The 15,230-nt window shown below is 44.2% G+C and overlaps 1 protein-coding gene across 2 annotated transcripts in view; it reads right to left on the minus strand.

Moving 5' to 3' along the window:
• Positions 1 to 2,277: 2,277 nt before the first annotated feature.
• Positions 2,278 to 15,230, minus strand: part of LOC106601792 (mitochondrial Rho GTPase 1-A) — a 43,858-nt gene continuing 30,905 nt past the window's right edge. Inside the window, exons 19-20 of one of the 2 annotated variants that reach the window (XM_045715590.2) lie at positions 6,745 to 6,876; positions 2,278 to 3,630 (exon numbers count right to left, since the gene is read on the minus strand). In XM_045715590.2, the coding sequence (XP_045571546.1) occupies positions 3,513 to 3,630; positions 6,745 to 6,876 (250 nt within the window). In that variant the 3' untranslated portion in view covers positions 2,278 to 3,512. The remainder of the gene's footprint in view (positions 3,631 to 6,744; positions 6,877 to 15,230) is intronic. The other variant, XM_045715592.2, reaches the window with a different exon arrangement.

The raw sequence follows: 15,230 nt of genomic DNA on the forward strand, positions 1-15,230 counted from the left end.
CCTACACAGGCATCGGCGCCCACAGGGTTCTGTAGTGACACTGGTAACAGACCACATCCTGAAACTACATGTTAAACCTACACAGGCATCGGCGCCCACACGGTTCTGTAGTGACACTGGTAACAGACCACATCCTGAAACTACATGTTAAACCTACACAGGCATCGGCGCCCACAGGGTTCTGTAGTGACACTGGTAACAGACCACATCCTGAAACTACATGTTAAACCTACACAGGCATCGGCGCCCACACGGTTCTGTAGTGACACTGGTAACAGACCACATCCTGAAACTACATGTTAAACCTACACAGGCATCGGCGCCCACACGGTTCTGTAGTGACACTGGTAACAGACCACATCCTGAAACAACAGGGCAGCCTGTACAGCCCACACCACACTGTTCTGTACACCTGAAGTGGGAGTGGAGCTGTCTGTGTGACTCACCAGTACTTTCCTCTTCCCATTCTTCATGGTGATTTCAAACACGTAGTGCTTACGCTTCTCCCTATGGATCTCACGCACGGACTGCACCTGACCCAACAACAACACTTCTATTTCACACATAAAGTGCTATACATACTTGTAAATAGTATACTATTAAGCAGCTGTAACTAGGGCATATGGAATAGTGGGTAATGCTCATTGAACACAAGGAAAAGTATAATAAAGTCCAGGGCAATTGTTCCTGTCTGTCTGGCTAGAAGGACCATGAAGGCTTTCCGACCAAATGAAATAAAAGCAGTTTGACTTACAGTGTAGATGTAGTACAGGCCTCTTAGGTGTGACTGTAGGGGACAGAGAAGACCATAAGACTATTACTACTTTGAACAGTGTAAATAACATTCAACTTCCCCTGAAAACGCTGAAGGACTTCTCACAGCTGAGGGATACTCACAGCACTCCCATGTTTCTTAGTGTAGAAGAATAATGTTGTGTTTTGGAGCCTGAACCAATAGGTTGACCACTTCTAAAAGAGAAAAAACACAGACTCAGTGTTCCTCCAGACTCAGTGTCCCTCCAGACTCAGTGTCCCTACAGACTCAGTGTCCCTCCAGATAGTGAAGACCTGATTCTGGATACAAACAATGACTGACTGGCAATAACAGAGTAAAACACAGTAGTATGGAATATATTGGCATAAATAGAAAGCAGTTTACAAAAATATTGGAAATGTGGTCACTTGTAAAGTATTCATCAACAAATCAAATGTTATTGGTCACATACACATGGTTAGCAGATGTTAATTTGAGTGGAGCGAAATGCTTGTGCTTCTAGTTCCGACAGTGCAGTAATATCTAACAAGTCATCTAACAATTCCCCAACAACTACCAAGTAAACTGAGTCCAGTAATTGAGCTGATAATGTGACAAGTTTTTCTACATATTTGAGAGTTTTGTCTTACCATTGTATCTTTCCATTTCTTCAAGAAGCCCTCGAAAAGCAGCTGTTGCCTGTCCGTTGACATCGCTTCAGAAGTTAACACTTATACTAAATCCTGTTATTAGTTCTTGTTCAGTATCACTAGTCGATGGGTGACTTCCCCCTTTCACTGACAACTGGGACATCACTGGCTCCATCACCTGCCCACTTCTCCATTCTGACCCACGTCTCCATTCTGACCCACGTCTCCATTCTGACCCACTTCTCCATTCTGACCCACTTCTCCATTCTGACCCACTTCTCCATTCTGACCCACGTCTCCATTCTGACCCACTTCTCCATTCTGACCCACGTCTCCATTCTGACCCACGTCTCCATTCTGACCCACGTCTCCATTCTGACCCACGTCTCCATTCTGACCCACTTCTCCATTCTGACCCACTTCTCCATTCTGACCCACTTCTCCATTCTGACCCACGTCTCCATTCTGACCCACGTCTCCATTCTGACCCACTTCTCCATTCTGACCCACATAATGCTTGTTTGTCCCTTGTTTGCAGTCACTCGGTATAGAAACGTATGGGATATGAAGTTGATGTTGACTATGTGTGTGTTGAACTATACGCGCCTGCCTAGCCGTTATATGTACCCACATTTTAGGTGTTTGTCCACTGAGAATTTTGAGCTCAATGAAGAGTACATTATTCTTCAACGGATTCAATGTTAGTAAAAGCAGCCTACACTTTAAGTGACATGTTGTACAATGAAAATGTAAGTACGGTGGATTAAGAAATCAGATGACTGTTCTGACACTCTGCTAAAAGACAGGGAATAGTTTGAGGGGGATAATATGCATGTTATATGAATGGATCAAATCATATTGCAGACACCTGTATCAGATCACACAGTTCTTTATTGTAAATGTTGGAAAAGTCAATGAGAATAAACAGTTCCGTCCATGGTTCAAGGAGGGAGTCAGAGGTGCACTGCCTGGCTGTTAATAACAGTGTCATCTGTAGGCATAATAGTGGAACATAAAAATACAAATCAGAATATGAAAGGAAAAAAGCTATTTTAAAACAGGAAAATAAAACAAGTCGAGGAAGAAGCAGATACAGTCATGGTAATGTTGTAGTCTTTTGTCTTTCAGAGTAAGTGAATGATGGATGTCATTATTAACGGCTTTGATAATACTAGATGTACAAAAACACATGGAAAATGAATGCATTATCCTCTTGAAGTGTGTCTGTTTCATGCAATGCTGAACAAACCATTCCAAACAGATAAACCAAAGAAAACAGGTTAATAAATTAATAGCAATTGAAACACGTGCACGAAACCCATGACCTTTTCAACGTTAAAAATGGCTTTGACTTTGCAGCTCTTCCTGTAGGCTCACTGTTGAGGTGTTACAGAGCTGAATGCTTTATTCACTGTTGAGGTGTTACAGAGCTGAATGCTTTATTCACACCGTAATCTGGTTGGGTATTTCTCTAAGTACCCGAGCAAATATATATATTTATATATACACACACTTCTATAAACAAATATTTTCAGTCCCTTTTGTAGTGAGTTGTATGCGGCTGCCTTCTTTGCTTTCTCGGGCTCTGGGGGTCAAACCAGCTATAATACTGACCTGAGAAAAAAGGCTGGGTTCTACACAGATTTAAAAACAACCAGCAACTACTACTGTCTGACCTGGAGAAGAAAAACCCCAAGACTAGACCAGATCACACGATACCAGAATGCCTGCAGTAGATTGATTAGATGGTGTTCAATATACACAATGTGAGTTTGTGGTGACATTTTTTCCCCCAAAGAAAACCCCCAAGAAAACAAAAAACTGTTTGCAAAAGATGACTCGTTTTTCTCTCTGTTTTAAATATATAAAATCAATCTATGGTTTCTCTGGTTTGTTCCCTCTCCGGTAGGGTGGATGTGGGATCAGGGTGGTTCAGATGGGCTGGAAGTTCCATTTCATTCAGTAGTTCTCTCTTTTTTGGGGAAGGGGGGCAGAGGATTGTGGGATGTTGGAGGTCATGTTTTCTTTCAGGGAGGGGGTGAGGGGTCAAAGGGCAGAGACTAGGCGGTGGGGGGCGGGTCATCTCATGCATCCTGTGTCTGTCCAGATCATCGTTGTTTGAGGATAGCTCTGTACATAGCGAAGCCCAGGACTGCAAACACGGTTGCCCCCACGCTTGCCCTTAGCCAAAACGTACAGCTCTTCAGGTCTGCCTGAGCCATGTGCCTGAGAAGAGGGGAGAGAAAGAGAGAGAGAGTGGGGGGATAAAGAAATGAATACAACAATACAGCCTCGTTTCCAAATCACATGAGGACATGTTGACAAATGACAAACCAAAGTCATGTTCTCTGAGCTTCCTAAACAAATCTCTACAAAAACAGAAGTACAGTCAAACTGTTCGATAGTACCAATACAACCTCTTTACATGATATACTGTCTTCCGAAAATGAGTTAGCCTGTTTAAACATGATATATTATCACAGACTAGCTCATTTTCAGAAGACAGTATATCATGTTTAACTAGGATGTCTTCTGAAAATGAGCTAGTCTGTGATAGCCTGGTTAAACCAGACTGAACGCTGCGCTCACCATTGGTTCACTTCCCTAGAAAGGGGAGTTCAGCGTTCAGGCTAGTTTACCCAGGCTAAGACTGTGATGCGAGCAGTACCGCATAACACTAACATGTGAGTGGCTGTTACTGGAACATTAGATTTGTTTGGTCAATCTGACAATAACTACTATATATTGGGTGAAAGCCAAAAGGCGAGGAAAGTAAAGGTGGGGCTATGGACAGAAAGCGTGAGGGATGGGGAGGAGGTTCTGCTAGGGAAACAGAAACAAGAGAAAAGCCCTAAGTCCGGGTCACATTCAATAGGTACACGAGGTGGAAATGAACAAGCATTTTGACTGTACTGATTGAATATAGTGCCTCAGTTTCTAGGTCCTCTGAGCACAAGCCTGGCTATAACATACAGTACTAACAGTATGAAACAACAACATGGAGCCTGGCTATAACATACAGTACTAACAGTATGAAACAACAACATGGAGGGAAGACAGGAGGCTGAGAGGGGAGGGGAGGGGAGGGGGAGAAGGAGAGGGGAGGGGGAGGAGAAGGCCTGGCTATAACATACAGTACTAACAGTATGAAACAACAACATGGAGGGAAGACAGGAGGCTGAGAGGGGAGGGGAGGGGGAGAAGGAGAGGGGAGGGGGAGAAGGCCTGGCTATAACATACAGTACTAACAGTATGAAACAACAACATGGAGGGAAGACAGGAGGCTGAGAGGGGAGGGGAGGGGAGGGGAGGGGAGGAGGAGAAGGAGAGGGGAGGAGGAGAAGGAGAAGGGAGGGGGAGAAGGAGAGGGGAGGGGGAGAAGGAGAGGGGAGGGAAAGGGGAGGGGAGGGGGAGAAGGAGAGGGGAGGAGGAGAAGGAGAAGGGAGGGAAAGGGGAGGGGAGGGGGAGAAGGAGAGGGGAGGGGGAGAAGGAGAGCAGGAGGAGAGGTGAGGGAAAGGAGAGGGGGAGAAGGAGAGGGGAGGGGGAGGAGAGCGGAGGGGGAGAAGGAGAGGGGGAGGAGAGGGGAGGGAAAGGAGAGGGGAGGGGGAGGAGAGGGGAGGGGGAGGAGAGCGGAGGGGGAGAAGGAGAGTGGAGGGAAAGGAGAGGGGAGGGGGAGAAGGAGAGGGGAGGGAAAGGAGAGGGGAGGGAAAGGAGAGCGGAGGGGGAGAAGGAGAGGGGAGGGAAAGGAGAGCGGAGGGGGAGGAGAGGGGAGGGGGAGAAGGAGAGGGGAGGGAAAGGAGAGGGGGAGAAGGAGAGGGGAGGGAAAGGAGAGGGGAGGGGGAGAAGGAGAGGGGAGGGAAAGGAGAGGGGAGGGGGAGAAGGAGAGGGGAGGGAAAGGAGAGGAGAGGGGAGGGGGAGAAGGAGAGGGGAGGGAAAGGAGAGGAGAGGGGGAGAAGGAGAGGGGAGGGAAAGGAGAGGGGAGGGGAGGGAAAGGAGAGGGGAGGGGGAGGAGAGCGGAGGGGGAGAAGGAGAGGGGAGGGAAAGGAGAGGGGAGGGGGAGGAGAGCGGAGGGGGAGAAGGAGAGGGGAGGGAAAGGAGAGGGGAGGGGGAGAAGGAGAGGCTCTAGAAGCGAGAGGAATTTCTGAAGTGCAGAGGTTAGCAGAAAGCTCTAACTTATAAATGGCCAAACACACAATCTTGTGTTCACATTCACATTCTCTCCCTCTCACACACACATTCTCTCTCTCACACACACATTCTCTCTCTCACACACACATATTCTCTCTCTCACACACAAACATATTCTCTCTCTCACACACAAACATATTCTCTCTCTCACTCACACACACACACTCTCTCTCACACACACACAGCTCAACAATCCATTCATCTTCACATTAATATCTGACAGACGCCCACAGCAGCAGAAACCCTAACCCATTCAAGCAGGTTTAGCAGGAAGAGTCCATTAAATAGACAACTGCCATCCTGCTTAACCATGACATGTACCCCAGAGCTTCTTCAGCAAGCACCAATACACAAACCAGACCAACCAGCTATTTGTAGGACTAAGACATCGACCGGTACCTTCAAAAGTAATGATAGATGCCAATTAAAAAGGTAATCAGTGAGTTCCATCAGGTACACTGGGTGAAAACAGATCAAAGGCTGTTGTTTATTAAAGGTTGAGGCCAAAGTACGTAGATGTGTAGCTCGTTATGTCTGTAGCCTTCATTATAATCTCCTCTTCATATAATAACGGAGGCTACAGCAATCTCCTCCCCCAACAGTGCTTGCCGTTGCCACATCAACGTCCACCATACCTGCATCTACCCAGCCAGTGACAAACAGCTGTCCCTTAGCCTCCAGTCTGTCAGATGCTGTGTTTTATCTGGCCTGGGGCCCATAGGACTAGACAGAAGACTCCATGCTGTGTTTTACCTGGCCTGGGGCCCATAGGACTAGACAGAAGACTCCATGCTGTGTTTTACCTGGCCTGGGGCCCATAGGACTAGACAGAAGACTCCATGTTGTGTTTTACCTGGCCTGGGGCCCATAGGACTAGACAGAAGACTCCATTCTGTGTTTTAACTAGCCTGGGGCCCATAGGGCTGGACAGAAGACTCCATGCTGTGTTTTAACTAGCCTGGGGCCCATAGGACTAGACAGAAGACTCCATGCTGTGTTTTACCTGGCCTGGGGCCCATAGGACTAGACAGAAGACTCCATGCTGTGTTTTACCTGGCCTGGGGCCCATAGGACTAGACAGAAGACTCCATGCTGTGTTTTAACTAGCCTGGGGCCCATAGGACTAGACAGAAGACTCGTGCTGTGTTTTACCTGGCCTGGGGCCCATAGAGCTGGACAGAAGACTCCATGTAGATAGACTCCTCTACATTACTGATGGCGTGAACCTGCTGGATCAGACTGCACTCCTCGTCAGCCAACAGATAGGCGCCCACATCATGTAACCTTGTACACACACACACGTGCACACAGTAGGGCAGTTCAACGCCAACCCCACACACACACCGGGACATGACACCACCGCAGAACTCACACCACACCTCGCAGCCTCTTGGTCACACACCACACCTCGCAGCCTCTTGGTCACACACCACACCTCGCAGCCTCTTGGTCACACACCACACCTCGCAGCCTCTTGGTCACACACCACACCTCGCAGCCTCTTGGTCACACACCACACCTCGCAGCCTCTTGGTCACACACCACACCTCGCAGCCTCTTGGTCACACACCACACCTCGCAGCCTCTTGGTCACACACCACACCTCGCAGCCTCTTGGTCACACACCACACCTCGCAGCCTCTTGGTCACACACCACACCTCGCAGCCTCTTGGTCACACACCACACCTCGCAGCCTCTTGGTCACACACCACACATCGCAGCCTCTTGGTCACACACCACACCTCGCAGCCTCTTGGTCACACACCACACCTCGCAGCCTCTTGGTCACACACCACACCTCGCAGCCTCTTGGTCACACACCACACCTCGCAGCCTCTTGGTCACACACCACACCTCGCAGCTAAAAAATCTTGTCCAATGGGATGGCTGAGTTGGCAACATGCCAGCCAAATAAAAGACAGGCTTCAATCTTAAGACTGATGGAGAAACAGGGTTAGAAAATACTTTACATTCAGTTCTCTCCAAATTTGTTGAAATAGGCTACTTTGAGTCACTACATTAAATATTTTTTTTATATATGGGGTAAACCAAAAACAGCGAAGATTCAATCCAATTAGGTGTTAAATTGTATAGTATCTCAGCTAGTCAGTGTGGTGTGACCGCCTTCAATAACGTCTGTATTAGTGGCATGCCATTTCTGGTGCGTTAATTCTCTTCTCCCAAGGTTCAACAGGAGTTAGCATGTAACACAATAGTGTTTTAACAGGCATGCCTGGGTCCCCAGAAGCCATTGTAAACTTAGTAGGAACCATTGTAACCCTCCCAAACCATACCAATACATACAGTAATCTACACTTTCACACAACACACACTCTATTGTACAAGCATATACAAATCTAATTTATTTATAAAGCCCTTCTTACATCAGCTGATATGTCAAAGTGCTGTACAGAAACCCAGCCTAAAACCCCAAACAGCAAGCAATGCAGGTGTAGAAGCACAATGAAATGTCAACCCTGCAATGGTGAGCCACCACGAGCCATCCAAACCTTGCACATCATAAACCACACACACTCAAACCCCAAGCACTAGCCTAGTTCCCATACCTCCCAATGGTGAGCCACCACGAGCTATCCAAACCCTGCACATCATAAACCACACACACTCAAACCCCAAGCACTAGCCTAGTTCCCATACCTCCCAATGCTCAAAACAGACTGCTGATTTGAGTGGAGCCTATGCATAGCCGTCCATAGGGGGGCGGTGGTGAGCTGAAGACCAAGGCAAGCCGATTGGAAGATGAGACAGACAGCGTCTAGACCAGGCCTGGGCAACTCCAGTCCTCAGGGGCCTGATTGCTGTCACACTATTTCCTCAGTCCCAGGTAACACACCTGACTCCAATAATCACATAATCATGATCTTCAGCTAAAAATGCAATTAGTTTAAATCAGCTGTGTTTGCTAGGGATGGGGGACAAATGTGACACCAGTCAGGCCCCTGAGGACTGGAGTTACCCAGGCCTGGTCTAGACAGACAGACAGCGTCGAGACAGACAGACAGCGTCGAGACAGACAGACAGCGTCGAGACAGACAGACGGTGCATGCAACTAACAAGAGGTAAACACATGCAACAGGAACAGAAAGAGGGGCAGCCAAAAACATGTGTATGAACACCTATAGGATGAAAACAAGAAAACACGACAACAGAAACACAATGAAATTAAATGTGATCCATATACAGTGCAAAATCCCTTTGTAACAAATGGATGTAAAAATAAAGTTTAAACCACAAGAGAAGCAGGATTGTAAATTAGGTTATGATAACACTAGGGCTGCAGTATGAGCCACGTTTGAGAGTGAATTTAGGGCCTAACATAGGACCTTATATAGACTAACTGTATCTTGTGGGTGTAAACTTAAGAAGTGAGAATCACTCCACAACCAATCAAACCTCCAAACTGAAATCATCATAGAAATCAAACCATGCACACCTCTGGCGGTGGAAACAAATGTCAGAGAAAACTAAAAAAGATAGACATTTAGAAAATGCAATTTCAACCAAATATCAACATCTACTTTCGTGAAGAGGAGAATAACCAGTCAGCCAACCCAAGCTGATTTCTATGAGGCTTTCAGTTTCACCAACAGCTTCAGTAACCAAAACAGAAAGATCTGCAAGGTGACGTTTCTCCCTCACTCACTATGCAAATTACTCTTTAGTACAGATTTACAGTTTGCATATCCACTTAACATGATAGAAACACCATTCTTAAACGAAAAGGGCCATGTTGGCTTCAACATCCACTTGTATGCTCAACTCTCGAAAGATTAATGACTTGCCAAGCAACTGACATTTTTTTGATCTTAAAAATCCATGCATTAGTTACTTGATGATAGACTGCACCGTGTTACTACAGGAGGGTAATTTACCCACAACCCATCGCCAACTAGACACGTTAACAGACTGCACACATGCTTCTTCAGTTCAGACTGGCTCAAACGGAAAGCAACATAACCACACAGTGGGGTCGACCACACGGTTACCTCCCTGGCTAGCACCACAGGTGTTACATGATGGTGCAGTGTGGCAGATAATTGGGTAAAGCCTTCTGTCACGGTGGTGAGAGCAGAGTGGGAGTGCTGTGTGAGGCTGTAGCAGAGATGAGGAAGACACACAACCACATTACAACTAGGCCACCTTACAGCAGACCTATAGTATTATTTTACCTTACAGCAGACCTATAGTATTATGTTACCTTACAGCAGACCTATAGTATTATGTTACCTTACAGCAGACCTATAGTATTATGTTACCTTACAGCAGACCTGTAGTATTATGTTACCTTACAGCAGACCTGTAGTATTATGTTACCTTACAGCAGACCTGTAGTATTATGTTACCTTACAGCAGACCTGTAGTATTGTTACCTTACAGCAGACCTGTAGTATTATGTTACCTTATAGCAGACCTATAGTATTATGTTACCTTACAGCAGACCTATAGTATTATGTTACCTTACAGCAGACCTATAGTATTATGTTACCTTACAGCAGACCTATAGTATTATGTTACCTTACAGCAGACCTGTAGTATTATGTTACCTTACAGCAGACCTGTAGTATTATGTTACCTTACAGCAGACCTATAGTATTATGTTACCTTACAGCAGACCTGTAGTATTGTTACCTTACAGCAGACCTGTAGTATTATGTTACCTTACAGCAGACCTATAGTATTATGTTACCTTACAGCAGACCTATAGTATTATGTTACCTTACAGCAGACCTGTAGTATTATGTTACCTTACAGCAGACCTATAGTATTATGTTACCTTACAGCAGACCTGTAGTATTGTTACCTTACAGCAGACCTGTAGTATTATGTTACCTTACAGCAGACCTATAGTATTATGTTACCTTACAGCAGACCTGTAGTATTGTTACCTTACAGCAGACCTATAGTATTATGTTACCTTACAGCAGACCTGTAGTATTATGTTACCTTACGGCAGACCTGTAGTATTATGTTACCTTACAGCAGACCTGTAGTATTATGTTACCTTACAGCAGACCTGTAGTATTATGTTACCTTACAGCAGACCTGTAGTATTATGTTACCTTACAGCAGACCTATAGTATTATGTTACCTTAGCCCAGGGGTTCCCAAACTTTTTAACTCGGGGCCCCTTCCAACATCATGTCTATTTCTATGGGCACAAGCACTGTTCATGACACAAACTGTTCACACCTCTCTTGTTGGTGGAGAGAATTTTGCAAGTTCAAAGCTTATTTCCTGCAATTCTAAAAACAATTGTCATAGTGTTCTAAGAACATTTCGCAGTTTTAAAGCACATTTTCTTGCAATTCTATACATTTTGCCATGTCTAATGTGTATTTTTGTGATATTTGAGTGGCATTTTTTTTTTTAACAATATCTATGGGCTAAAAAACCTCAATAGAAACACATCCGACATGGGCTAGTTGATCTGGATATTTCTGACAAGTTATAAATAGCTCTAAGTTATGCAATGACTAACATGACAAGAGGAACTGATGATGCACTACCCAATATTAAAAATGTACCTTGTGCATTCTACTATTACAACTTTCAAGAATAAGTTTAAAGCCGGGCTGAGTTCCTTTATTTTTGGATCACTACCGTAGCCTACAGTGTTTCCCCAGTATTTATTTAGCAGCGGCGTACCACCACTGCTAAACTGTTGCCGCGGCGCACCACCACTGCTAAACTGTTGCCGCGGAGCACCACCACTGGTAAACTGTTGCCGCGGCGCACCACCACTGCTAAACTGTGCACACCAAAACAAATTTTAAAAAAATCACACACACACACACACACACACACACACACACACACACACACACACACACACACACACACACACACACACACACACACACACACACACACACACACACACACACACACACACACACACAATTGAAGTCGGAAGTTTACATACACTTAGGTTGGAGATTCCTTGTTAACAAACTATAGTTTTGGCAAGTCGGTTAAGACATCTACTTTGTGCATGACACAAGTAACTTTTCCAACAATTGTTTACAGACAGATTATTTCACTTATAATTCACTGTATCACAATTCCAGTGGGTCAGAAGTGTACATGTACTAAGTTGACTGTGCCTTTAAACAGCTTGGAAAATTCCAGAAAATTATGCCATGGCTTTAGAAGCTTCTGATAGGCTAATTGACATCATTTGAGTCAATTGTAGGTGTACCTGTGGATGCATTTCAAGGCCTACCTTCAAACTCAGTGCCTCTTCGCTTGACATCATGGGAAAATCTAAATAAATCAGCCAAGACCTCAGAATAAAAATTGTAGACCTCCACAAGTCTGGTTCATCCTTGAGAGCAATTTCCAAACGCCTGAAGGTACCACGTTCATCTGTACAAACAATAGTACGCCAGTATAAACACCATGGGACCACGCAGCCATCATACCGCTCAGGAAGGAGACGCATTCTGTCTCCTAGAGATGAATGTACTTTGGTGTGAAAAGTGCAAATCAATCCCAGAACAGCAAAGGACCTTGTGAAGATGCTGGAGGAAACAGGTACAAAAGTATCCACAGTAAAACGAGTCCTATATCAACATAACCTGAAAGCCCGCTCAGCAAGGAAGAAGCCACTGCTCCAAAACCGTCATAAAAAAGCCAGACTACGGTTTGCAACTGCACATGGGGACAAGGACCGTACTTTTTGGAGAAATGTCCTCTGGTCTGATGAAACAAAAATAGAATTGTTTGGCCATAATGACCATCGTTATGTTTGGAGGAAAAAGGGGGACGCTTGCAAGCCGAAGAATACCATCCCAACCGTGAAGCACGAGGGTGGCAGCATCATGTTGTCATGACGTTGCCCTCTTTGGGTTTTCTATGCACCATCCCCCTACCTCTGTCTCCCACACCCAGGCTCTGTTAGAGCAGTCATAAATTCCTATGAGAAGATCCTGCCTCATGGCCCCAGTATAGAGAGAGAGTGTGTTTTCATAGAGAACAAAGGAGTTCTTCCACCTCACAGAACTTGACAACCGAACAATATTCAGGTTCTGGAGAAGGTATAAAAGATCGGTGAAGAATCCAGCTACGAACTGGTCCGTTTGGTACAATTTTGTGAAACTCATGAGAGACAATACGGCCATATTACCATAATCATGTTTATACAATAGCCTCAGCTATGAGACTTACATCTACATGGTTGTATAAAATGAATGAATAAGGATGGAACTGTTTGTGAAATTGTGTAATGTGATTTTGGACTGTTTAATGAAGGAAACTCCAATTCCCTTTGGAGTCTTAACTAAGTCCTTGGCATGCCCCCAGGGACACAGACAGGACCTGGCGTCATGAGACAGCCTTTTTCTATGTCCCGAATAAAACCCCCACTTTGGTTTTCTTTCACGAGACCAAGTGAACCTCAATTACGAGATGGCTAAAGGTTGGAGACCATGCATTCCTCTTTCTGAACTTTAACCATACCACGTGGTTAAACTCTTAGACTATCGATACCGACAGAATAAGAACAAGTCTTTGATATTAATTACTAGTCTGCAGCTAGGAATTCGGTATCATTGAACGCGAAGACCGACGAAACATCTGTCCTATAACGACATGAATGAATGTCACTCTGAACGATCCATTCTAACCACGACAGAGAGAGAGAGAGCGCGGACAAACTCTCCAACAGATACGAACTTTTCAACAAAGATCCCGACGACACACTGAGCGTAAATATATATATATATTGATTGCAATTATTCCCGAATGAGTGAGCGTTCATGTGCAAAGGATTATCATTTCAATTGTTATAATTATCAACTCTGTAGTGCCTTCTCAGGTGACCCCCCTTTTGTCTAACAAGTCGCCATGCCGGTTTAGCCCACTAGGGCACATTCCTCTATCATTTCTTGTAACGATATCTACTGTTTGTTATGCATTTCTGTGAATTACTTAGTAAATAAATTATTTTAAGACAATTGATGTATGGATGACTCATAGTGAAGACTGGGTTCGTGCAGATAACCAACAATTTACGACGTTTGGAATGAGACTGACGTGAGGTAACTAATACGTTATTAATCAGAAGACTAATAGATCAGATATTATAATATCTGAAAGTTATATTAGGAAAATTATAACTTTGTAATCTAAATATTTTCCTTGGTGCCCCGACCTCCTAGTTAATTACAGTTAAACGATTAATCAGTTTAATCGCGTAATAATAATTACAGAGAGTTATTTGATAAATATGTCTTCAGTTTTAATGATGCCAAAGACACGACAATGTTGTGGGGGTGCTTTGCTGCAGGAGGGACTGGTGCCCTTCACAAAATAGATAGCATCATGAGGCAGGAAAATTATGTGGATATATTGAAGCAACATCTCAAGACATCAGTCTGGAAGTTAAAGCTTGGTTGCAAATGGGTCTTCCAAATGGACAATGACCCCAAAGCATACTTCCAAAGTTGTGGCAAAATGGCTTAAGGACAACAAAGTCAAGGTATTGGAGTGGCCATCACAAAGCCCTGACCTCAATCCCATAGAAAATTTGTGGGCAGAACTGAAAAAGCGTGTGCGAGTAAGGAGGCCTACAAACCTGACTCAGTTACACCAGCTCTGTCAGGAGGAATGGGCCAAAATTCACCCAACTTATTGTGGGAAGCTTGTGGAAGGCTACCGGAAACATTTGACCCAAGTTAAACAATTTAAAGGTAATGCTACCAAATACTAATTGAGTGTATGTAAACTTCTAACCTACTGGGAATGTGATGAAAGAAATAAAAGCTGAAATAAATCACTCTACTATTATTCTGACATTTCACATTCTTAAAATAAAGTGGTGATCCTAACTGACCTAAGACAGGGAATTTTTACTAGGATTAAATGTAAGGAATTGTGAAAAACGGGGTTTAAATGTATTTGGCTAAGGTGTACGTAAACTTCCAACTTCAACTGTATGTATGTATGTATGTATGTATGTATGTATGTATGTATGTATGTATGCATGCATGCATGCACGTACGTAAACACACATATATACATACTCTTATGAAAAACGCTTTCAGTTTAAACTTAAAACGACTAAAACCAGACAAAGTTTGTAGAAAACATAATTTACCTATTTATATATATTTTATAATATAATCTTTGAGAACTAGAAAATCACCAAAATAAAAGCTAAATTGATCTAATTTTGGAGTACTTTAGGCATGGCTGGATTACCAATCGGGCACATGCCCAGGGGCCCTGATTGGGATCCCAATTGATTTTGTTTGAGTATAAGAACACAGAATTAGCATTGGCAAAATCTATAACTGGGCTAATAACTCGCTAACTAGCAAAGAATATCAACTAATGTGCACACAGGCGGCTCTGATCTGAAAAGCACATTCACTCGCGGGTGACTGAAAGAGCCTGTGGGCTACTGAAAGAGCTTGTGGGCTACTTGACCAATAGAACTCTACTCCGTTTGTGCTCTCGCTCTGCCTACAACATAAATCACAGACTCAATCTTGCAGTTAGATTTGTTTTGGTTTGTTGCATTGAAAACAGGCTGATATCATGATGATTAGATCACAGAAAAAACGTTGATCTATATAGTAAACTAATTGGGTGAACTCAGTGAAGTTAAATCTCT

The sequence above is a fragment of the Salmo salar genome, chromosome 03 (assembly GCF_965601325.2).
Source record: "Salmo salar chromosome 03, fSalSal1, whole genome shotgun sequence".
In the NCBI taxonomy this organism is placed as follows: Eukaryota; Metazoa; Chordata; class Actinopteri; order Salmoniformes; family Salmonidae; genus Salmo; species Salmo salar.